Here is a 23,520-nt window from a genome sequence, read left to right as displayed (position 1 = left end):
GAAGATCCAGAGGGAATCGGGAGAAGAAATCCTTCTAGTCCATATGCTTCTTGGGGGGCAGGAGTCCTGTCTACCTACTCTACTGCATTGTACTTTCCCAAGAATTGAGAAGCTGCTTGACTTTGTGTGGAAAAAACGGGGCTGGGGGTCAGAGGACCTGAGTTCTGATGCCAAATCTGCCACTTGTCTGCTGTATGACCTTGGACATGTCACTTAACTTCTCTGTGCCTCAGTTCCCTCATCTGTAAAATGGAGATTAAGACGGCCGGCTCAATGTGAAACAGGGACTAAGCCCAACCTGGATTACACCGTATCTCCCGCAGCACATAGTAAGCGCTTGACAAATAGCATTTAAAAAAGAGTTTAGTACAGCGCTCTGCACACAGTAAGCACTTAGTAAATATCACTGACTGACTGAACAGTCCAGGAAGGGCTTCTGAACCTGCCGGCCCGAATTCTGATTCAGGATGTTCTGTAGAGTCCCCTCCTGCTACTTTACAGACCTCCAGTTTGTTTTTCTCTTCTCCATTCGCATGAAAAGTGGTCAACAGTGTGTGAGCGGGGAAAATACTTCACCTTTGCATTAGTGAACTCCTGCATCAGCAATTTTTTCCACAGGAGTAGAGGTCGGCGAAGAGTTTCTTCCCAGGGCAGGGAAAAATCATGATGGGGACGGAATTTTTTTAATCTGCATGACCCAGGAAGTCCAGGTATAACATGTAATCATCACATCAGGAAATCCAGACTGGCTGGATTTCATGAGATTTTGTTTTTGGGTTTGTTTTTTTTTAATGGTTATTTGTTAAGCGCCAGGCACTGTTCTATTTATTTATTTATTTTATTTGTACATGTCTATTCTATTTATTTTATTTTGTTAGTATGTTTGGTTTTGTTCTCTGTCTCCCCCTTTTAGACTGTGAGCCCACTGTTGGGTAGGGACTGTCTCTATATGTTGCCAATTTGTACTTCCCAAGCGCTTAGTACAGTGCTCTGCACATAGTAAGCGCTCAATAAATACGATTGATTGATTGATTGATTCTAAGAGCTGGGGTAGATACCAGGTAATCAGTCCATGACCCATACGAGGCTCACAGTCTTAATCCCCATTTTACAGAGGAGGTAACTGAGGCTCAAAGAAGTTAAGTGACTTGCCCAAGGCAGCAGCCAAGTGGTGGAGCCAGGATTAGAACCCAGGTCCTTCTTAGTCCAGGCCTGTGCTCTTTCCGCTGGACCACGGATTATTTTTTACGTATCAAATACTGGCCATTTTCTGCTTTTCCTCAGCACTCTGCCCAGATCGTGAGCTCACAACCTTTCTTTAAGGGAGGTGGAAAATCCCTCTTCCTTTTTCCAGAGAGGTAAACTGAGGTCCAGAGAGGCCCGGCCTGACAGCCCAGCTCTGACGACAAGCCAGAAACAGAACCTTGGAGGGGGGGAATTCCAGTAGCCATTACATCTTGAAACCTTACCCACGGCTACTTAAGCAACAGAATTACTTGCGTGCCTGCGACGTGCGAAGCCCTAAACTAGGCATGTGGGGTTAGTTAGGCAAGGAGCAAACGTCCCTACTGGATCGGACTTCTGCTCCTGACCGGGAATTCGTTTCTTCCCCGGATCCATTCGAGTGGTTCTGTCTGGACTACTGCACTAGCCTTCTCTCTGATCTCCCATCCTCGTGTCTCTCTCCACTTCAATCCATACTTCATGCTGCTGCCTGGATTATCTTTGTCCAGAAACGCTCTGGACATATTACTCCCCTCCTCAAAAGCCTCCAATGGCTACCGATCAATCTGCGCATCAGGCAGAAACTCCTCCCCCTGGGCTTCCAGGCTGTCCATCCCCTGGCCCCCTCCTACCTCACCTCCCTTCTCTCCTTCTACTGCCCAGCCCGCACCCTCCGCTCCTCCACCACTAATCTCCTCACCGTACCTCGCTCTCGCCTGTCCCGCCATCGACCCCCGGCCCACGTCATCCCCCGGGCCTGGAATGCCCTCCCTCTGCCCATCCGCCAAGCTAGCTCTCTTCCTCCCTTCAAGGCCCTGCTGAGAGCTCACCTCCTCCAGGAGGCCTTCCCAGACTGAGCCCCTTCTTTCCTCTCCCCCTTGTCCTTACCTCCTTCCCTTCCCCACAGCACCTGTATATATGTATATATGGTTGTACATATTTATTACTCTATTTATTTATTTATTTATTTATTTTACTTGTACATTTCTATCCTACTTATTTTATTTTGTTGGTATGTTTGGTTCTGTTCTCTGTCTCCCCCTTTTAGACTGTGAGCCCACTGTTGGGTAGGGACTGTCTCTATGTGATGCCAATTTGTACTTCCCAAGCGCTTAGTACAGTGCTCTGCACATAGTAAGCGCTCAATAAATACGATTGATTGATTGATTGATTGATTCTGTCCAAACTAAACTGGCTTCAAGGAACGGCAGCGGGACTTACTGCGGATGGAGCTTGTAGAGTGTTCCGTCCACCCCGACCGTCACCTCCAGATGGTCAAGTCCTCTGTTTTCCCGGATCTTATCTACCACCGCGGCCATCCCGGCTCCACACATCTGGGCTGCTCTCCTGGACACGGTGCCGCAGACCGTCTTCACCAAAATACTGTCGTCGCAGGTGCCGTTCAGCCCCAGCTGCTGCAGGATCGCCCGGACTTGAAGCAAAGCTAACCTATCGCTGGAAAACAGAAAGGAACACGCGGCGTTTGCGGCAACTCCGGACGAGTGGACAGCGAGTCCTTTCCAAGCTTTGTGGACTGGGAGTATCCTAAATCCACTCTTTTATCATTTATCAGAACCCTTCTATTCACAATACAATTGAACCACTTTATTACAGCAAATCCTTTTATCTGAAAGTTTTGTTAGAGTTCAATCGCATTTATTGAGCACTGACTGTGTGCAGAGCACTGTACTAAGCGCTTGGGAAGTACAAGCTGGCAACGTATAGAGACAGTCCCTACCCAACAGTGGGCTCACAGTCTAAAAGGGGGAGACAGAGAACAAAACCAAACATACTAACAAAATAAAATAAATAGAATAGATATGAGTTGCCGGTTTACTGCACATAGGCTCGTATCAACCCAATTACGATGGTTGGTGTACGCTTTCAAAGGCAAATTTTAAAGTAAAGAATTATATCCAAAATTTTCAAAAAAAGGAATGCGAGCAACTCAAAGATAACAGGTTTTATCATTTTTTAGGTTACGCTCCTTCAATCAATACATCAGTGGTATTAACTGAGGGACTATTACGTGTGATACGAACACCCTGTCCGTATCCCTTAACGTTGGCATTATCCTTGATTTATCCTTGAGAAGCAGTGGAGTCAGAGGACCTGGGTTCAGTCGATCAGTTGTATTTATTCTGCACTTACTGTGCAGAACACTGTTCTAAGCACTTGGGAGGGACAATATAACAGGAAACAAACACATCCCCTGCCTGCATTGAGCTTACAGTTTAGCGGGGGAGACAGACAATAACGGAAATATATAAATTACAGATATGTACATCAGTGCTGTGGGGCTGGGAGGAGGGCGAATGAAGGGAGCGAGTCAGGGAGATAGATGCAGAAGGGAGATGGAGAAGAGGAAAGGAAGGCTTAGTCAGGGAAGGCCTCTTGGAGGAGATGGGCCTTCAACAAGGCTGTGAAGTGGAGGACAGTAAATTGTCTGTGAGATATGAGGAGGGAGGGATTTTCAGGCCAGAGGCAGGATGAGGGCGAGAGGTCAGCGGCGAAATAGATGAGATCGAGACACAGTGAGAAGGTTAGTTTTAGAGGAGTGAAACGCACGGGCTGGGCTGTAGTGGGAGAGTAGCGAGGCGGGTAGGAGGGGGCAAGGTGATTGAGGACTTTAAAGCCAATGATGAGGATGTTTTGTTTGATCCGGAGGTGGGTGGACCACCACTGGAGTTTCTTGAGGAGTGGGGAAACATGTCCTGAGCGTTTTTGTAGAAAAGTGATCTGGGCTGCAGAGTGACGCATGGACTGCAGTCGGGAGAGACAGAAAGCAGGGAGGTCAGCAAGGACGCTGACGCAGTAATCCCGGCGGAACTGGATAAGTGATGGGATTAATGTGGTAGCAGGGTGACTGGAGACGAAAGGGTGGATTTCAGTTCTAATCCTGGCTCCGCCATGTGTCTGCTGCGTGAGCTTGGGTAAGTCACTTTAATTCTCTTTGTCTCAGTTACCTCATCTGTAAAATGGGGTTCAGACCGTGAGCCCCATGCAGACATAGCTCGTTGTGGGCAGGGAATGGAAAGAGCCCGGGCTTTGGAGTCAGAGGTCATGGGTTCAAGCCTCGGCTCTGCCACTTGTCAACTGTGTGACTTTGGGCAAGTCACTTAACTTCTCTGGGCCTCAGTTACCTCATCTGTAAAATGGGGATTAAGATTGTGAGCCCCACATGGGACAACCTGATCACCTTGTATCCTCCCCGGCGCTTAGACCAGTGCTTAGTAAGTACTTAACAAATGTCATCATTATTATTATATTATTAACTCTGTTATTTTGTATTCTCCTAAGCACATATTTTATATTCTCCCAAGTACTTCATTCATTCAATCGTATTTATTGAGCGCTGAGTACAGTACTCTGCACACAGTAAGCGTTCAACAAGTACGACTGATTGACTGACATGGACCACGTCCAACCTGATTAGCTTGTATCTATTCCAGCACTTAGTACAGTGCTTGGCACATAGTAAGTGCTTAACAAATACCATTAAAAAAAATCTCTCTCATTCCTCCAACATATTGAATTCATCAAAAAATCCTGTCATTTCTACCTTCACAGCAACTCTCCATCCAAACTGCTACCACACTGGACCACACACCTGTCATATACCCGTGGTTCAGTGGAAAGAGCCCAGCTTTGGAGTCAGAGGTCATGGGTTCAAATCCCAGCTCCGCCAATTGTCAGCTGTGTGAACTTGGGTAAGTCACTTAACTTCTCTGGGCCTCAGTTCCCTCATCTGTAAAATGGGGATGAAGACTGTGAGCCCCCCGTGGGACAACCTGATCACCTTGTAACCTCCTCTGAGCTTTGAACAGTGTTTTGCACATAGTAAGCACTTAATAAATGCCATTATTATTATTATTATTATACCCAATTTCAACTACTGAATCAGTCTCCTATCTCTCCCGACTCCAGTCCATACTTCACTCTGCTGCCCAGATCATTTTTCTGAATAAATTGCTCAGTCCACATCTCCCCATTCCTCAAAAACTTCAATTGTTACCTATCCATCTCCACATAATAATAATAATAATAATAATGACATTCATTAAACACTTACTATACGCAAAGCAGTGTTCTAAGCGCCGGAGGGGTTACAAGATGATCAGGTTGTCCCACGGGGGGCTCACAGTCTCAAATCCCCATTTTCCAGATGAGGTAACTGAGGCCCAGAGAAGTTAAGTGAAAGTCACACAGCTGACAATTGGCGGAGCCGGGATTCAAACCCATGACCTCTGACTCCAAAGCTCGGGCTTTTTCCACCAAGCCAGGCTGCTTCTCAAACATCAAACAGGAACGCCTTAACATCAGCTTTAAAGAGCTCAGTCAGCTCTCCCCTTCCTTTCTTACCTCAATAATCACCTCCTTCAACCCAACCTGCACACTTTACTCCTCCTTTACTCCCACTGAACCTCAATCTCAACCATCCCACCACGGACCGCTTGCTCATAACCTCCCCCTGGCCTGGAACTCTTTTCCACTTCCTATCCGACAGACCACCACTCACCCCTCTTTTCAAAGCCCTACTAAAATCCTATCTCCTCCTAGTAGCCTTCCCGGACTAACCTCTCATCTCCCCATCTTATTCTCCCTCCTTTCTGCATCACCTCCGCATCCCTTAAACATTTTGATACTAATCCCACGGTACTAAAGTATGTGTCGTTAGATTCTGCCACTACCCTATCTGTAATGTATTCTAATGTCTGTCTCCCCCACTAGACTGTAGGCTTCTTGAGGGGAGGGATCGTGTTGTTTTTACTATTTTTATTGTACTCGTTAAGTGCTTATATGTGTCAAGCACTGTTCCAAGCGCTGGGATAGATACAAGTGAATGAGGTTGGTCACAGTTCCTATCCCACATGGGGCTTACAGTTTAAGTGGGAGGAAGGATAGGCACTGAACCCCCATTTAACAGGTGACAAAACTGAAGCACAGAGAAGTTAAGTGACTTGTCCGAGGTCACACATCAGATAACTGACAGAGCCGGGCCTATGCTCTTTCCACTGTCCTACCATGCTTACCAATTCTGTTGCACTCTCACAAATACTTAGGACAATGCGTTCCATCCACAGTACGTGCTCAATAAATACCAGTGACTGACAGATTGATGTACACAGCAAGGGGAGATGATGAAACGAAAACAAATTCCTAAAAGTGCTATACAAATCAATCAATCTCTGGTATTTGTCGAGCACTTACTGTTTATAAGATATTACCAACACAGAGTTCACAAGACGCCAGAATTAACACTTAAGTAATCATCATCATCATCATCATCATCAAGATATTATGTGTCAAGCACTGGGGTAGATACATGGTAATCAGGTTGGACAGAGTCCCTGTGCCACATCATCATCATCAATCGCATTTATTGAGCGCTTACTGTGTGCAGAGCACTGTACTAAGCGCTTGGGAAGTACAAGTTGGCAACATATAGAGACAGTCCCTACCCAACAGTGGGCTCACAGTCTAACGAAGCCACATGGGCTTCATTCATTTAATCGTATTTATTGAGTGCTTACTCTGTGCAGAGCACTGTACTAAGCGCTTGGGAAGTATATATAGAGACGGTCTTCACAGTCTAAGCTGGAGGTAACTGAGGCCCAGAGAAGTTAAGTGCCTTGTCCAAGGTCACACAGGAGACAAAGGGCAGAACCCAGATCCGCTGACCCCCAGGCTACACCGCTTCCCAGCTGTGGCAAGCAGAGAGAACCCTTTTGGACTACATGAAAAATCAGGTCTGTGAGCTTTCTTATTTAACCGTCCTCCTCTTGAGGAACAGGCGTTGAATTGAGGTCCAGATGTTAAAAGGCTTGGCTAAGGCCACTCAGTGGCTTGGTTCAAGACAAGCCACAGGGCCCGATCTCCCGCCTGCCCAGCTGCTTACCTCTCAATCTGGGAAAGGAACTTCGTTTCAAATATGCCCCGGGTCTTCAGCGTCTCAGAGATCTGGCCTCTGAAGAGAAATCCCCTTTTGGTGAAGTCGATCAAAATGTTGCGGACGATTTCTCCTAGGTACATTCCACTGATCATTTTCTCATACCTCAATGAAGAAGAAAAATAGCGTACGTTCAGAAGAGGGGGTGATTAATTCCAACTGGCTCGCAAGCATCTCAAAGACATTCGGACCTCATACAGCCTACAAAGCACAATCGCATCACCTACGAGATATGGCTTTAAATTATTTATTGTAAGTTACTTATGTATTCAGTTTATGTATTCCCAGGCCGAGCCCCCTTTTCCCTCCCCTCTTCCCCATCATGGCTTTAAATTATTTATTGTAAATTACTTATGTATTCATTTTATGTATTCCCAGACTGAGCCCCCTTTTCCCTCTCCTCCTCCCCATCCCCCCGGCCCTACATCCTTCCCCTCCCCACAGCAGTTGTATATATTTGTACAGATTTATTACTCTATTTCTTTTACTTGTACATATTCACTATTCTATTTATTTTGTTAATGATGTTCATATAGCTATAATTCTATTTGTTCTGATGGTTTTGACACCTGCCTACATGATTTGTTTTGTTGTCTGTCTCCCCCTTCTAGACTGTGAGCCCGTTGTTGGGTAGGGACCGTCTCTATAGGTTGCTGACTTGTACTTCCCAAGCGCTTAGTACAGTGTTCTGCACACTGTAAGCACTCAATAAATATGATTGAATGAATGAAATGAATTAATTTTAATGTCTGTCTCCCCCTTGAGACTCTAAGCTTATTGTGGTCAGAGAACGGGTTTGCTAATCCTGTTGTATTGTACTCTCCCAAGCACTTAGAACAGTGTTCTGCACATAGCACTCAATAAATACCATTGACTGACTGACACTCTGAATAAAGAGGAAAGTGAGGTCAAGAAAATCGTGCGTGTTTGTGAAAGAGCAAGCAAAAACAATTTGACCCATTACAGTAGCATGAATTCGGACAACTGCAGAAGTCAAAAATCAGAGCAAAAACTTTTGAATGCCGAACAACCCTCCCCACCCTTAGATAACAGTGCGAAGCAGCTGAGAAGCAGCGTGACTCAGTGGAAAAAGCATGTGCTTGGGAGTCAAAGGTCATGGGTTCAAATCCCAGCTGCTGTGTGGCTTTGGACAAGTCACTTCACTTCTCTGGGCCTCATTTACCTCATCTGTAAAATGGGGATTAAAACTGTGAGCTCCCTGTGGGACAACCTGATCACCCTGTAAGCTCCCCAGAGCTTAATAGTAATACTAATACTAATATTAATACTAATATTATTAGTATCATAAGACTCTTTTTAAGCAAGGATGTAGCCAAGTCCACCATTAAAGCAGAATGGGTTTCGCTAGTAGCTCCATCAGCAAATTCATTCATTCATTCATTCAATCGTATTTATTGAGCGCTTACTGTGTGCACAGCACTGTACTAAGCGCTTGGGAAGTACACGTCGGCAACATATAGAGACGGTCCCTACCCAACAGCGGGCTCACAGTCTAGAAGGGGGAGACAGAGAACAAAACCAAACATATTAACAAAATAAAATAAATATGTACAAATAAAATAAATTGAGTAATAAATCCGTACAAACATATATACATATATAAAGGTGCTGTGGGGAGGGGAAGGAGGTGGCGGGGGGGGGGGGGGGGGGGCAACTAACTCCTCTGGAGGAAAACCCTGGATTTGGGCAGTTCTACGACTCCCGGGTCCGCCTTTCCTAGACTGTGGCCGAGCTGAATTTCTAAAATTACAGACCAGCGATGCTTCATCTTTCTCAGTTCTTTTCTTCTATTGTTCCCCGTTCATCCAGGGCCCTCCAGAAATAATGAGGAATTTCAACCCAAACCCGGCTGGCGGCCAAACACCTGCTCGGTCTGAGAGCTTCTACATCTGTTGCCGCTCCATCCCGTCGGCGGCTACGGATTGCTCGTATTTGGGGCTTGGTCAGGGGACGAGGCTGGCGTCACCCTCCCCGACGCTCCCACTGCTGAAGCCCCATTTTGTAGCAAGACAGGACTGCTGAACCTCCTTCTTCTCCACACTTTAGGAACAATTAATGGTGTTTTTTGAGTACTTACTGAGTGCAGAGCACTGTACTAAGTGCTTAGGAAAGCACAATAATAATAATAATAATTGTGGTATTTGTTCAGTGCTTACCATTCTGCAGCAAGACAGAACTGCTGAACCTCCTTCTTCTCCACACTCTAGGAACGATCGATGGTGTTTTTTGAGTGCTTACCGAGTGCACAGCACTGTACTAAGTGCTTGGGAGAGCACAATAATAATAATAATTGTGGTATTTGTTCAGTGCTTACCATTCTGCATCAAGACAGAACTGCTGAACCTCCTTCTTCTCCACACTCTAGGAATGATCGGTGGTGTTTTTTGAGTGCTTACCTAGTGCAGAGCACTGTACTAAGTGCTTGGGAGAGCACAATAATAAGAATAATTGTGGTTGTGCAATGCTTACCATTCTGCAGCAAGACAGAACTGCTGAACCTCCTTCCTCTCCACACTTTAGGAACAATCAATGGTGTTTTTTGGGTGCTTATCGAGTGCAGAGCACTGTACTAAGTGCTTGGGAGAGCACAATAATAATAATAATTGTGGTATTTGTTCAGTGCTTACCATTCTGCAGCAAGACAGAACTGCTGAACCTCCTTCTTCTCCACACTCTAGGAACAATTAATGGTGTTTTTTTGAGTGCTTACCGAGTGCAGAGCACTGTACTAAGTGCTTGGGAGAGCAGAATAATAATAATAATTGTGGTATTTGTTCAGTGCTTACCATTCTGCAGCAAGACAGAACTGCTGAACCTCCTTCTTCTCCACACTTTAGGAACAATCAGTGGTGTTTTTTGGGTGCTTATCGAGTGCAGAGCACTGTACTAAGTGCTTGGGAGAGCACAATAATAATAATAATTGTGGTATTTGTTCAGTGCTTACCATTCTGCAGCAAGACAGAACTGCTGAACCTCCTTCTTCTCCACACTTTAGGAACAATTAATGGTGCTTTTTGAGTGCTTACTGAGTGCAGAGCACTGTACTAAGTGCTTGGGAGAGCACAATAATAATAATAACTGTAGTATTTGTTCAGTGCTTACCATTCTGCAGCAAGACAGAACTGCTGAACCTCCTTCTTCTCCACACTCTAGGAACAATTAATGGTGTTTTTTGAGTGCTTACCGAGTGCAGAGCACTGTACTAAGTGCTTGGGAGAGCACAGTAATAATAATAATTGTGTTTGTTCAGTGCTTACCATTCTGCAGCAAGACAGAACTGCTGAACCTCCTTTTTCTCCACACTCTAGGAACAATTAATGGTGTTTTTTGAGTGCTTACCGAGTGCAGAGCACTGTACTAAGTGCTTGGGAGAGCACAATAATAAGAATAATTGTGGTATTTGTTCAGTGCTTATACTATAATAATAATAATAATAATGGCATTTATTAAGCGCTTACTATGTGCAAAGCACTGTTCTAAGCGCTGGGGAGGTTGCAAGGTGATCAGGTTGTCCCACGGGGTGCTCACAGTCTTAATCCCCATTTTACGGATGAGTGAACTGAGGCCCAGAGAAGTGAAGTGACTTGCCCAAAGGGACACAGCTGACAATTGGCGGAGCCGGGATTTGAACCCATGACCTCTGACTCCAAAGCCCAGGCTCTTTCCACTGAGCCACGCTGCTAGGTACTGTACTAAGTGCTGAGGTAGATACAATGTAATCGGGTTGGACACTATCCCTGTCCCACGTGGGTCTCACGGTCGTGGTCTCCATTTTACAGATGAAGTAACTGAGACACAGAGAAGTGACTTTTCCAAGGTCATACACATAGACATGTGGGTGAGCCGGCATTAGAACCCAGGTCCTTCTAATTCCCAGGCCCATGCTCTATCCCTAAACCACACTGCTTCTCTGTAGAGAAGCAGCATGGCTCAGTGGAAAGAGCCTGGGTTTAGGAGTCAGAGGTCATGGGTTCAAATCCCGGCTCCGCCACTTGTCAGCTGTGTGACTCTGGGCAAGTCATTTCACTTCTCTGTGCCTCAGTTACCTCATCTGTAAAATGGGGATTAAGATTGTGAGCCCCACATGGTACAACCCTGATTACCTTGTATCCTCCCCAGAGCTTAGAACAGTGCTTCGCACATAGTAAGCGCTTAACAAATACCAATATTATTATTATTACCACTCCCTCCACCCTGACCACATCATGTTCTTTAACTCCTCCCACCCCAACCTCTATTCCCTCGTTCCTCCGAACCGTTTCACGCTAAATGTGTCTAAAATAGAACTCCTTACGTTTCCACCCAAACTCTGTCCCCTCCAAGACTTTCCTATCACCAAAGACAACACCACCATTCTCCTTATCTCACAAGCCCTTAACCTCTTCTGAACTGTGAGCCCACTGTGGGCAGGGATTGTCTCTATCTGTTGCTGGATTGAACTTTCCAAGCATTTAGTACAGCGCTCGGCACACAGTAAGCGCTCAATAAATATGATTGATTGAATGAATGAATCTTTGACTCATCTCTCTCATCCTACCCGCGTATTCAGTCTGTCACTAAATCTCGTTGGTTCTATCTTCTCAACATCCCCTTCCCCTTCACCCGAACTGCTACCACACTGGTCCAAGCACTTATCATATCCCCTCTAATACTAATAATAATAATAATGATGATGGCATTTATTAATCACTTAGAATGTGCAAAGCACTGTTCAAAGCACTGGGGAGGTTACAAAGTGATCAGGTTGTCCCACGGGGGGCTCACAGTCTTAATCCCCATTTTACAGATGAGGTAACTGAGGCCCAGAGAAGTGAAGTGACTTGCCCAAAGTCACACAGCTGACAATTGGCGGAGCCGGGATTTGAACCCATGACCTCTGACTCCAAAGCCCGTGCTCTTTCCACTGAACCACGCTGCTCCTCCTGGGCCACGCTGCTTCTCTACACTGTAAGCTCCCTCTAGTAATCTCTTTGTGGGCAGGGAATGTGTCTATCAACTCCATCGTACTGTACTCTCCCAAGCGCTTAGTACACTGCTCTGAACGTGACTTTGACACCTGTCTATATGTTTTGTTTTGTTGTCTGTCTCCCCCTTCTAGACTGTGAGCCCACTGTTGGGTAGGGACCGTCTTTATATGTTGCCAACTTGGACTTCCCAAGCGCTTAGTCCAATGCTCTGCACACAGTAAGCGCTCAATAAATACGATTGAATGAATGAATGAAAGTACTCAATAAATACTGACTGATTGATCGCCCCATGTAAACTATTGTATCAGCCTCTTCGTTGACCTCCTTGCCTCCTATTTCCCCATTCCAGTCCGTACTCCACACTCTGCTTCTCCGATCATTTTTCTAAAAAACCTCTCTTTAAATATCTCCAATGGGTGCCCATCCCTCTCCACCTCAAAGAGGAACTCCTTATCACTTGCTTTAGGGCACCCTGTTGGCTCCCAGACTCCTATTTTACGTCGCCGGTGTCTGACTACAGAACACCCTGCACACTTCATTCCTCTAACACCAACCACTACACCTCAATCTCATCTTTCTCACTGCTTGGACCTTGCCTGCATCCCCCTCCTCTTTCATCATCATCATCATCATCATCAATCGTATTTATTGAGCGCTTACTATGTGCAGAGCACTGTACTAAGCGCTTGGGAAGTACAAATTGGCAACATATAGAGACAGTCCCTACCCAACAGTGGGCTCACAGTCTAAAAGGGGGAGACAGAGAACAAAACCAAACATACTAACAAAATAAAATAAATAGAATAGATCTGTACAAATAAATTAAATAAATAAATAAATAGAGTAAAAAAATCTGTACAAACATATGTACATATATACAGGTGCTGTGGGGAAGGGAGGGAGGTAAGATGGGGGGATGGAGAGGGGGACGAGGGGGAGAGGAAGGAAGGGGCTCAGTTTGGGAAGCCCTCCTGGAGGAGGTGAGCTCTCAGCAGGGCCTTGAAGGGAGGAAGAGAGCTAGCTTGGCGGATGGGCGGAGGGAGGGCATTCCAGGCCCGGGGGATGACGTGGGCCGGGGGTCGATGGCGGGACAGGCGAGAGCGAGGTACGGTGAGGAGATCAGCGGCGGAGGAGCGGAGGGTGCGGGCTGGGCTGGAGAAGGAGAGAAGGGAGGGGAGGTAGGAGGGGGCGAGGTGATGGACAGCCTTGAAGCCCAGGGTGAGGAGTTTCTGCCTGATGCGCAGATTGATTGGTAGCCACTGGAGATTTTTGAGGAGGGGAGTGATATGCCCAGAGCATTTCTGGACAAAGATAATCCGGGCAGCAGCATGAAGTATGGATTGAATCGCCCACCTCTCTCCCCACCTTCAAAGCCCTCCTAAAATCCCATCTCCAAGAGGCCGTTCCCAGCTAATCCCTCACTTCCCTGCCTAAGCCCTCCCTTCTACGTTGCCTATGCACTTGGGTCCTGTTCCCCATACGCAGTTTGATAGTCAACCCTCCCCCTGCCCCCAGAGCGCTTACGTCCGTAACCGCCTGTAATTTCTTTTAATGTCCATCTCCCCCTCTAGTCTAAGTTCCTCGTAGGCAGGTATCATCGATACCTATCTCTCATTCAGTTAAGAGAGGCAGCGTGGCTCAGTGGAAAGTGCATGGGCTTTGGAGTCAGGTCATGGGTTCGAATCCCAACTCCGCCACACCTGCTGTGTGACCCTGGGCAAGTCACTTAACTGCTCTGAGCCTCAGTGACCTCATCTGTAAAATGGGGATCAAGGCTCACAATTTTAATCCCCATTTCACAGAGGAGGGAACTGAGGCACAGAAAAGTTAAGTGACTTGCCCAAAGTCTCACAGCGGATAAGTGGCGGAGCTGGGATTAGGACCTACGACCTCTGTCTCCCAAGTCCAGGCTCTTTCCACTGAGCCACACTGCTTCTCTAAGACTGTGAGCCCCATGTGGGACCACATGACTACCTTGTATCAGAGAAGCAGCGTGGCTCAGTGGAAAGAGCCCGGGCTTTGGAGTCAGAGGTCATGGGTTCAAATCCCGGCTCCGCCATTTGTCAGCTCTGTGACTTCGGGCAAGTCACTTCACTTCTCTCTGCCTCAGTTACCTCATCTGTAAAATGGGGATGAAGACTGTGAGCTCCTCGTGGGACACCCTGATTACCATGTATCTACCCAAGCGCTGAGAACAGTGCTTGGCACATAGTAAGCGCTGAACAAATACCAACATCATCATTATCATTATCATCATCAAGTCACTTCACTTCTCTGTGCCTCAGTTACCTCATGGGTAAAATGGGGATTACGACTGTAAGCCCCACGTGGGACAACCTGATTACCTTGTATCTACCCCAACACCGAGAACGGTGCTTGGCATACAGTAAGCGCTTGACGAATACCATCATTTATTATTATTATTATTCACTTAAGATGGTTATGAGGCAATCAAGCATGGTCTGAAGAGAAGGAGCAATGCAAGGCCCTATCCAATATGCTTCCACAATACTCTATAACTTGAGCACAAACTGTTGCTCACATCTATCCCCTCTACCTTCTTTCTCCCATCTGTAATTTATTTTAAGGTCCGCCTCCCCTGCTAAATTGTAAGCTGAACATGTCTTCATGTCTTCTAATTCCATTATGCTCTACCCAGCTCTGTCCACAGTAGGCACTCAATAAATACTACTAATTGTCTGATTAATTAGATCCTTCCTGGTGCAATGAGGCAAGACACAACCCCGGCCATGCTGCTTTTTGCCAACCTTCTCACTGGACCTCGAGCTCTTCTCTCTGGCCACCGACCTCTCGCTCACATCCCGCCTCCGGGCTGGAACGCCCTCCCTCCTTGTAGCCGACTCTCCCCCGCCTCCCCAAGCTCACCCCTCTAGACTGTGAGCCCACTGTGGGCAGGGACTGTCTCTCTTTATTGCTGTAATGTACTTTCCAAGCACTTAGTACAGTTCTCTGCACACAGTAAGCGCTCAATAAATACAACTGAATTGAGTTGAGTTTTCCCAAGGGACACAAGAGCTCGTTCATTTACAGTCCTGTCTGCAGATAGGGGAGTAACCTTCGTATGCTGAGGATTCTCCAAGGAAACACTTTAATCATCATCTAACTTCAACACATCTAGTGTTCAAAGCAGTGCTCTGCACACAGTAAGCGCTCAATAAATACGATTGATTGATTGATTGATTGATTCTCCTCAGTGGGAATGGGGATTCTGCTTTGGGGTTCTAAGGACTTCTTCACGCTGCCTAAGGGCCCAGTCACCAGAGAAGCAGCATGGCTTTGGGGACAGAGCACGGCACTGGGAGTCAGAAGGACCTGGGTTCTAATCCCGGCTCTGCCACTTGTCTGCTGTGTGACCTTGGGCATGTCACTTCACTCCTCTAGGCCTCAGTTTCCTCCTCTGAAAAATGAGGATTAGGACTATGAGCCCCATATGGGACAGGGATTGTGTCCAACCTCTTAATTCAGCGCTTAGAACAGTGCTTTGCACATAGTAAGCGCTTAACACCATCATTATTATTATAAGTTTGTATCCACCCCAGCACCCCAGCACTTAGTACAGTGCCTGGCACATAGTAAATGCTTAACAAAGACCACCACCAGCAGAGAAGGCTGTTTAATGTACCATTCAAAAACAGCAGCAATCTGAAAAGCCACTTGGAAAATTTTCTATCAGCAGTCTTGGATGCATCCAAACTACCTACCAGGCGCCTCACTTTGCACACTCTCTTAGTGTGCAAGAGGGGGAGAGAGCAGAGTGGAGCTACACAAGAAATCACTGCTATAAAAAATCACAATAATGAGTACACTGAACAGGGTGAATAAACCGCCAGTGGAAATACCTTCTAATCTCAAAAGACAAGGATGAGGAAGTTACTTTTGGCATTTGAAATTTTCAATTCCCCAGTGTCCGAGAATATTTCTAAGATCCTCACTTTGTCTCTCCCTGGACTGCAGTCCCCAGTATCTGGGATAAAATAAGCAGGTTTGGAAAGAGACCGCTGAACACATCTTTTGGACAACCATCCACTTCTCGATCTATCATGATTTTTCCCCCATCCGCTGTGCCAGACTTACTTCAGGACAATGGACTCCTGGTTTCAGCTTCAGGTATCTATTTGAGCAGCCTGGCAGTCTGAGGATCAGAATCATTCCCTGAATAAACGTGAGTTTAACTTTTTCCTCTCGGAGCTATCCTGAAGCCCAGAAAGCCAAGGATGGATGTGAAACAGGGTCTCCGGTAATAATGCCACCGCTTATCGCTGGCAATCTCTTGCCTCTAATCCCTGGTGGTCAAAAGGCCTTTATATCTGAAAATTAGCCTCTCCAAAGGAAATAAATGTACCTACAACTTAGATGTCAGCTTATCCGATATTTCCTTGGAGCACATCTCCTCCAAGAGGCCTTCCCTGATTTAAGCCCTCTTTTCCCCAGTTTGCTTTCCCTTCTGTGTGGTCTATGCCCTAGGATCTGTGACCTTTGGGCATTTGATATTCACTCTACAGCATTTATGTACGCATCTTTAAATTATATTATAAATTACTTATTTATTCCGATTCATGAGTCTCCCCCTCTTGACTATACGCTCGTTATGGGCAGGGGGACGAGTCTAGCAATTCTGTTGCATTGCACTCCCAAGCGCTTAGTACAGTCTGCGGGCCTAGAAAGCACTTGATAAATGTCATCGATCGCCTGATTGATGACTGGCTGATTTTCCCTTTACATTCCACCTAGAAATACCTTTGTTTTCCAGCATTTAACGAGAGTTCGTCCACGGCTTTGTCATAAATCGTCCTGATGTCATCCAGGCATCCATTGTCCCCAAAGGCTCCCCACTCCATGTTGACGCACATCCGGCCTTCACTGCCCTCGACCATCTCTATGTTTTTCATCTCTTCCATGTAGCAAGCATTGCTGCCGGTTCCTGAAATGAGCCAAGAAGATAATGAAAGTAAACAGAATTCCTTCAGGTTCCCAATCCTTTGGCTAGAAATGTGGTGGAAGCAGTGTGGCCTTCATTCATCCATTCATTCAATCGTATTTATTGAGCGCTTACAGTGTGCAGAGCACTGTACTAAGCACTTGGGAAGTATAAGTTGGCAACATATAGAGACGGTCTCTACCCAACAGTGGGCTCACAGTAGGCCTTGAGCACAAGCGGAGTCAGAAGACCTAGGGTCTAATCTCAGCTCAATCACTTGCCCGTTGCTTGAGCTTGGGCAAGCCACTGAATTTCTCTGGGCCTCAGTTTCCTTACCTGCAAAACGGGGATTAAGACTATGAGGCCAACGTGGGACATGGGCTATGTCCAAGAATCTATCCCAGCGCTTAGTACAGTCTCTGGCTCATAGTGCTTAAGAAATATCATTTAAAGTATATAAGCAGTGTGTGTGTGTGTCTGTCTGTCTTGCCCCAAAATGATTAGGAAACATTTTACTGGAACAAAAATGAAAAATGGTTTTCACACACCCTCATTTTTCAGATGGTAAAAGCAAGTCCCAGAAAGGTGAAGAACAAGAATCAATCAATCAATCAATCGTATTTATTGAGCGCTTACTGTGTGCACAGCACTGTACTAAGCGCTTGGGAAGTACAAGTTGGCAACATATAGAGACGGTCCCTACCCAGCAGTGGGCTCACAGTCTAAAAGGGGGAGAGAGAGAACAAAACCAAACGTACTAACAAAATAAAATAAATAGAATAGATATGTACAAGTAAAATAAATAAATAAATAGGGTAATAAATATGTACAAGAAAGGAAATTTGAATCAGGCCAGAAAACAGCCTAGTTCTATGAACCTCCGGTTAAGGGAATCTTGCATAAAGTACTTATGCTTTGACTGCCGTCACGCTTACGGACACAGCCATTTCTTCCAACATTTTCCCATGAGAAGCAGCGTGGCCTACTGGAAACAGCACAGACCTGGGCCTCAGGGCCTTAGCTCTAATCCCAAGACGCCACTTGTCTGCTGTGTGCCCTTGGGCAAATCACTTAACTTCTCTGTGCCTTCGTTACCTCATCTGTAAAATGGGGATTAAACCTCGGTGCCCCAAACGGTACGGAACTACGTCCAACGTGATTCACTTGTACAGTGCCTGGAAAATAGTAAGCCCTTAACAAATACCTTAAAAAAAACAACAACATCGCAATACAGTGCTAAGTGCTTAGTACAGTGCTCTGCACACAGTAAGTGCTCAATAAATACGACTGAATGAATGAATTCTATCCCAACAAACCCATGCTGTTGGAAGAGCACATAGTGAAAACACACGTTCTAGGAGAACTGATTGTAGTATATTAAAGGCCAAAGAGGTAGCAGTCTAAATACAGTGCTTTCTCTAGCAACTCATCAACCTTTTTAGGCACCTAGTTTTCCTCTGAAAGATTCGGTCCAGAAGAACAGGGCCTCAACTAACATGAGAGGAAGATTCAAATCATCTTTGCTAATATGTGGTCTCTTGCCAGGAACAAGTTATTTTCCTGAAACTTGAATAGGCCAACAGACTTTGAAGTATATTTGCAGGCAATTTTCACGTTAAAACGGTCTCAATTAATCAATGTCATCATCATCATCATCATCAATTGTATTTATTGAGCGCTTACTATGTGCAGAGCACTGTACTAAGCACTTGGGAAGTACAAACTGGCAACATATAGAGACAGTCCCTACCCAACAGTGGGCTCACAGTCTAAAAGGGGAAGACAGAGAACAAAACCAAACATACTAACAAAATAAAATAAATAGAATAGATATGTACAAGTAAAATAAATAAATAGAGTAATATTGAGCGCTTATTGTACGCAGAGCACTGTACTAAGCACTTGGGCGTGCACAATACAATCGAGTTGGTCAAATACGTTTCCCACCCACGAGCAGCTCATTCATTCATTCAATCGTATTTATTGAGTGCTTACTGTGTGCAGAGCACTGAACTAAGCGCTTGGGAAGTACAGCTCACAACTTAGAGGGAGAGACAGACATTAAAATTAATTATGGATAGAACAATGATGGTATTTGTTAAGCGCTTACTATGTGCAAAGCACTGTTCTAAGCACTGGGATATCGCGGCTCAGTGGAGAAGCAGCATGGCTCAGTGGAAAGAGCCCGGGCTTGGGAGTCAGAGGTCATGGGTTCTAATCCTAGCTCCGCCACATGTCTGCTGTGTGACCTTGGGCAAGTCCCTTCACTTCTCTGAGCCTCAGTTACCTCATCTGTAAAATGGGGATGAAGACCGTGAGCCCCCCTGTGGGACAATCTGATCACCTTGTATCCCCCCAGCGCTTAGAACAATGCTTTGCACACAGTAAGCGCTTAACAAATGCCATTATTATTACATAAGAGCTGTGAGGTTGAGAGTGGGGTGAATAACAAATGCTTAAAGGGGACTGATCCAAGTACACGGGCAATGCAGCTTCCTCATGATGATTTTTTCTTGATTTTTCCTCTTCTTTATTTATTTTATTTTGTTAGTATGTTTGGTTTTGTTCTGTCTCCCCCTTTTAGACTGTGAGCCCACTGTTGGGTAGGGACTGTCTCTATATGTTGCCAACTTGGACTTCCCAAGCGCTCAGTACAGTGCTCTGCACACAGTAAGCGCTCAATAAATACAATTGATTGATTGATTGATTCTCTATTTCCTCTCACCCCATATTGTAGCCCCAAGTTTTCCTAACCTAGAAAGGCAGAGCTGAGAGGGATGGGCTAACAGAGAGCTTGCACAGGGGAGAGAGGCGATGCTTTGCACATAGTAAGCGCTTAATAAATGCCATTATTATTATTACTGCCCTACCTGACCCCATCTGAAATAATAATAATTGCGATATTTCAGTGTGCCATTGTACTAAGGACTGGGGTAGATAAAAGGTCATCTTGTGGGACACGGTTTCTGTCCCACAGCCTAAACAGGAGAAGAACAGGTATTGCATTCCCATCTCACAAATGAGGAAACTAAGGCCCGGGGAAGTGACTTACCCAAGGGCACCTAGGAGGCGTGTGATGGAGTGGGATTAGAACCCAGGACCTCTGACCCCCAGGCCTGGGTTATTTCCCAGACTGAGCCCCTTCCGTCCTCTCCCCCTCGTCCCCCTCTCCATCCCCCCCATCTTACCTCCTTCCCTTCCCCACAGCACCTGTATATGTGTATATATGCTTGTACATATTTATTACTCTATTTATTTATTTATTTATTTTACTTGTACATATCTATTCTATTTATTTTATTTTGTTAGTATGTTTGGTTTTGTTCTCTGCCTCCCCCTTTTAGACTGTGAGCCCACTGTTGGGTAGGGACTGTCTCTATATGTTGCCAATTTGTACTTCCCAAGTGCTTAGTACAGTGCTCTGCACATAGTAAGCACTCAATAAATACGATTGATGATGATGATGATGAAGACACAGCAGAGTGTTTGCCAGGTCACAGCACAGAGGAGAAGCAGTGTGGCCTAGTAGAAAGAGCATGCGTCCGGGAGCCAGAAGACTGGGTTCTAATAATGACTCTGCCAACTGCTGGCTGTGTGACCTTGGGCAAGTCACTTCACTTGCCTGTGCCTCGGTTTCCTCAACTGGAAAATGGGGATTAAATCCTACTCCCTTTTACTTAGACATGTGGGGCAGGGACTCTGTCGGACCTGATTTTCATGTATCTAACCCAGCACTCAGAACAGTGCTTGCCACATAATAATAATAATAATGGCATTTATTAAGCGCTTACTATGTGCAAAGCACTGTGCCCATCCCTCTCAGCTCTACCTTTCTAGGTTAGGAAAACCTGGGGCTACAATATGGGGTGAGAGGAAATAGAGAAGAGGAAAAAAATCATGAAAAAGCAATCACGAGGAAGCTGCATTGCCCGTGTACTTGGACCAGTACCCTTTAAGCGTTTGATATTCACCCCACCCTCAGCCTCACAGCTCTTATGTAATAATAATAATAATGATGGCATTTGTTAAGCACTTACTATGTGCAAAGCACTGTTCTAAGCACTGGGGGGGATACAAGGTGATCAGGTTGTCCCACGTGGGGCTCACAGTCTTAACCCCCATTTTCCAGATGAGGGAACTGAGGCCCAGAGAAGTTAAGTCACTTGCCCAAAGTCACACAGCTGACAAGTGGCAGAGCTGGGATTAGAACACACGACCTTCATTCTTTCATTCATTCAATCGTATTTATTGAGCGCTTACTATGTGCACAGCACTGTACTAAGCGCTTGGGAAGTACAAGTTAGCAACATATAGAGATGGTCCCTACCCAAAAGCGGGCTCACAGTCTGGAAGGGGAGGACAGACAACAAAACATATTAACAAAATAAAATAAATAGAATAAATACATACAAATAAAATAAATAAATAGAGTAATAAATACGTACAAACATATATACATATATACAGGTGCTGTGAGGAGGGGAAGGAGGTAAGGTAGGGGGGATGGAGATGGGGAGGAGGGGGAACATATAGAGCCGGTCCCTACCCAACAGTAGGCTCACAGTCTAGAAGGGGAGGACAGACAACAAAACATATGAACAAAATAAAATAAATACAATAAATACGTACAAGTAAAATAAATAGAGTAATAAATACGTACAAACATAAATACATAGATACAGGTGCTGTGGGGAGTGGAAGGAGGTAAGGCGGGGGAGAAGGGGGAGACCTCTGACGCCCAAGCCCGTGTTCCCTCTTCTTTTCATTCAGTCATATTTATTGAGTGCTTACTGTGTGCAGAGCACTGTACTAAGCGCTTGGGAAGTACAAGTTGGCAACATATAGAGATGGTCCCTACCCAACTCCTCCAGTCCTCTGCACACAGTAAGTGCTCAATAAATACGACTGAATGGATGAATGCTGTTATTTGGAAGCGAAAAGCGTGACTCACAGTGGGACTCGGAGAGGCTTTTAGCACCAAAAGCCCAGGTTTCAGGGACAGGGTCCCTTTGATTCTGAAGTACCGTCGGGGTGCGGCCTAGTTGGCAGGAGCTTCAACGGTCAGAGAAATCTGCTGCGTCTTACATCTGCACTTCAGACCGCACCCGACTCAAGTCCTGAGGAACAGGAGTGTGGCTTTGATGCGGCCCAGAAAACAGCCCCACCCCAAGTGAAACCAACTCATTCGGAGACGTCCAGCAGTTTCCCACGGGGCTGGCGGCCTAGTGAATACTCCCAATCGCTCGGTAGTCAAATATCAACTCTGTAATCGAAAATTTGTTTCGGCGACCCCTTCTTTTGGCTACTGAGGACATCGTTCCAGCTCTCGCATATCATGCTGAGACTTCCGTACAATTGACAGATTGGGTAAAAGAGGTTAGGGCAAGATGAGGAGAAAAGAGAAGTTATGTGGGAGCGGGAAGGAATAAGGATTGGCAGAAGGGAAGCGACGGCCTCAAAATATTAAGAAAAGAAATCTTGTCACTAGGGGCCTGAACATATGGGTACTGAGGCATCCTGTTGCCAACTTGTACTTCCCAAGCGCTTAGTACAGTGCTCTGCACATAGTAAGCGCTCAATAAATACGATTGATTGATTGATTGATTGATCCTGAAGCACCAGGTATCAAAAAGGATTCTGGGCTGAGAAAGTTGAGGCATGTTACAGGATATTCCGTCACAATGAAACACATTTTTCTAGCTCAGGTGGAGAATAATAATAATAATAATAATAATGATGATGATGGCATTTGTTAAGCGCTTACTATGTGCAAAGCACTGTTCTAAGTGCTGGGGGGATACAATGGGATCAAGTTGTCCCACGTGGGGCTCACAGTCTTAATCCTTATTTTGCAGATGAGATAACTGAGGCTCAGAGAAGTTAAGCGACTTGCCCAAGGTCACACAGCAGACATGTGGCGAAGCTGGGATTCGAACCCATGACCTCTGACTACAAAGCCCGGGCTCCTTCCACTGAGCCACGCTGCTTCTCAAAGTTGTGTTCTCAAAGAGAAGTTGTGTGACTTACTGCACAGGCTTGGGAGTCCAGAGGATGTGGGTTCTAAACCCAGCTCTGTCATTTGCCTGCTGGGTGATTATGGGCAAGTCACTCAACTTCTCTGTACCTCAGTTATCTCAACTGTAAAATGGAGATAAAATACCTGTTCTCCCTCCCTCTTCAACTGTGAGTCCCATATGGGCATTGTGGAACATGTCTACCAGCTCAGTTGTATTATGCTCTCCCAAATACAATGCTCTGCACACAGTAAGCACTCAATAAATATCACTGATGGATCGAATCTACCCCACTGCTTAGTAAAATACTTTGTACATAGTAAGCACTTAAATACCAAAGTTATTATCGTTCTTATTTTGCAGGTTAAAACATTCGGTCCTGGTTAATATTGGAAAAGATTCATT

The 23,520-nt window shown here is 45.6% G+C and overlaps 1 protein-coding gene across 1 annotated transcript in view; it reads right to left on the bottom strand.

Annotated features, from left to right (window-relative positions):
• Window positions 1-23,520, bottom strand: part of HK1 (hexokinase 1) — a 123,442-nt gene that overhangs the window by 4,263 nt on the left and 95,659 nt on the right. Inside the window, exons 15-17 of the mRNA XM_038743630.1 lie at window positions 16,921-17,104; window positions 7,124-7,279; window positions 2,446-2,679 (exon numbers count right to left, since the gene is read on the bottom strand). Coding sequence (XP_038599558.1) covers window positions 2,446-2,679; window positions 7,124-7,279; window positions 16,921-17,104 — 574 coding nt within the window. The remainder of the gene's footprint in view (window positions 1-2,445; window positions 2,680-7,123; window positions 7,280-16,920; window positions 17,105-23,520) is intronic.

Source organism: Tachyglossus aculeatus, chromosome 3, assembly GCF_015852505.1.
Source record: "Tachyglossus aculeatus isolate mTacAcu1 chromosome 3, mTacAcu1.pri, whole genome shotgun sequence".
Taxonomy (NCBI): domain Eukaryota; kingdom Metazoa; phylum Chordata; class Mammalia; order Monotremata; family Tachyglossidae; genus Tachyglossus; species Tachyglossus aculeatus.
The sequence above is the reverse complement of the archived record's forward strand: the minus strand, read 5'-3'. Positions and strand labels throughout refer to the sequence as shown.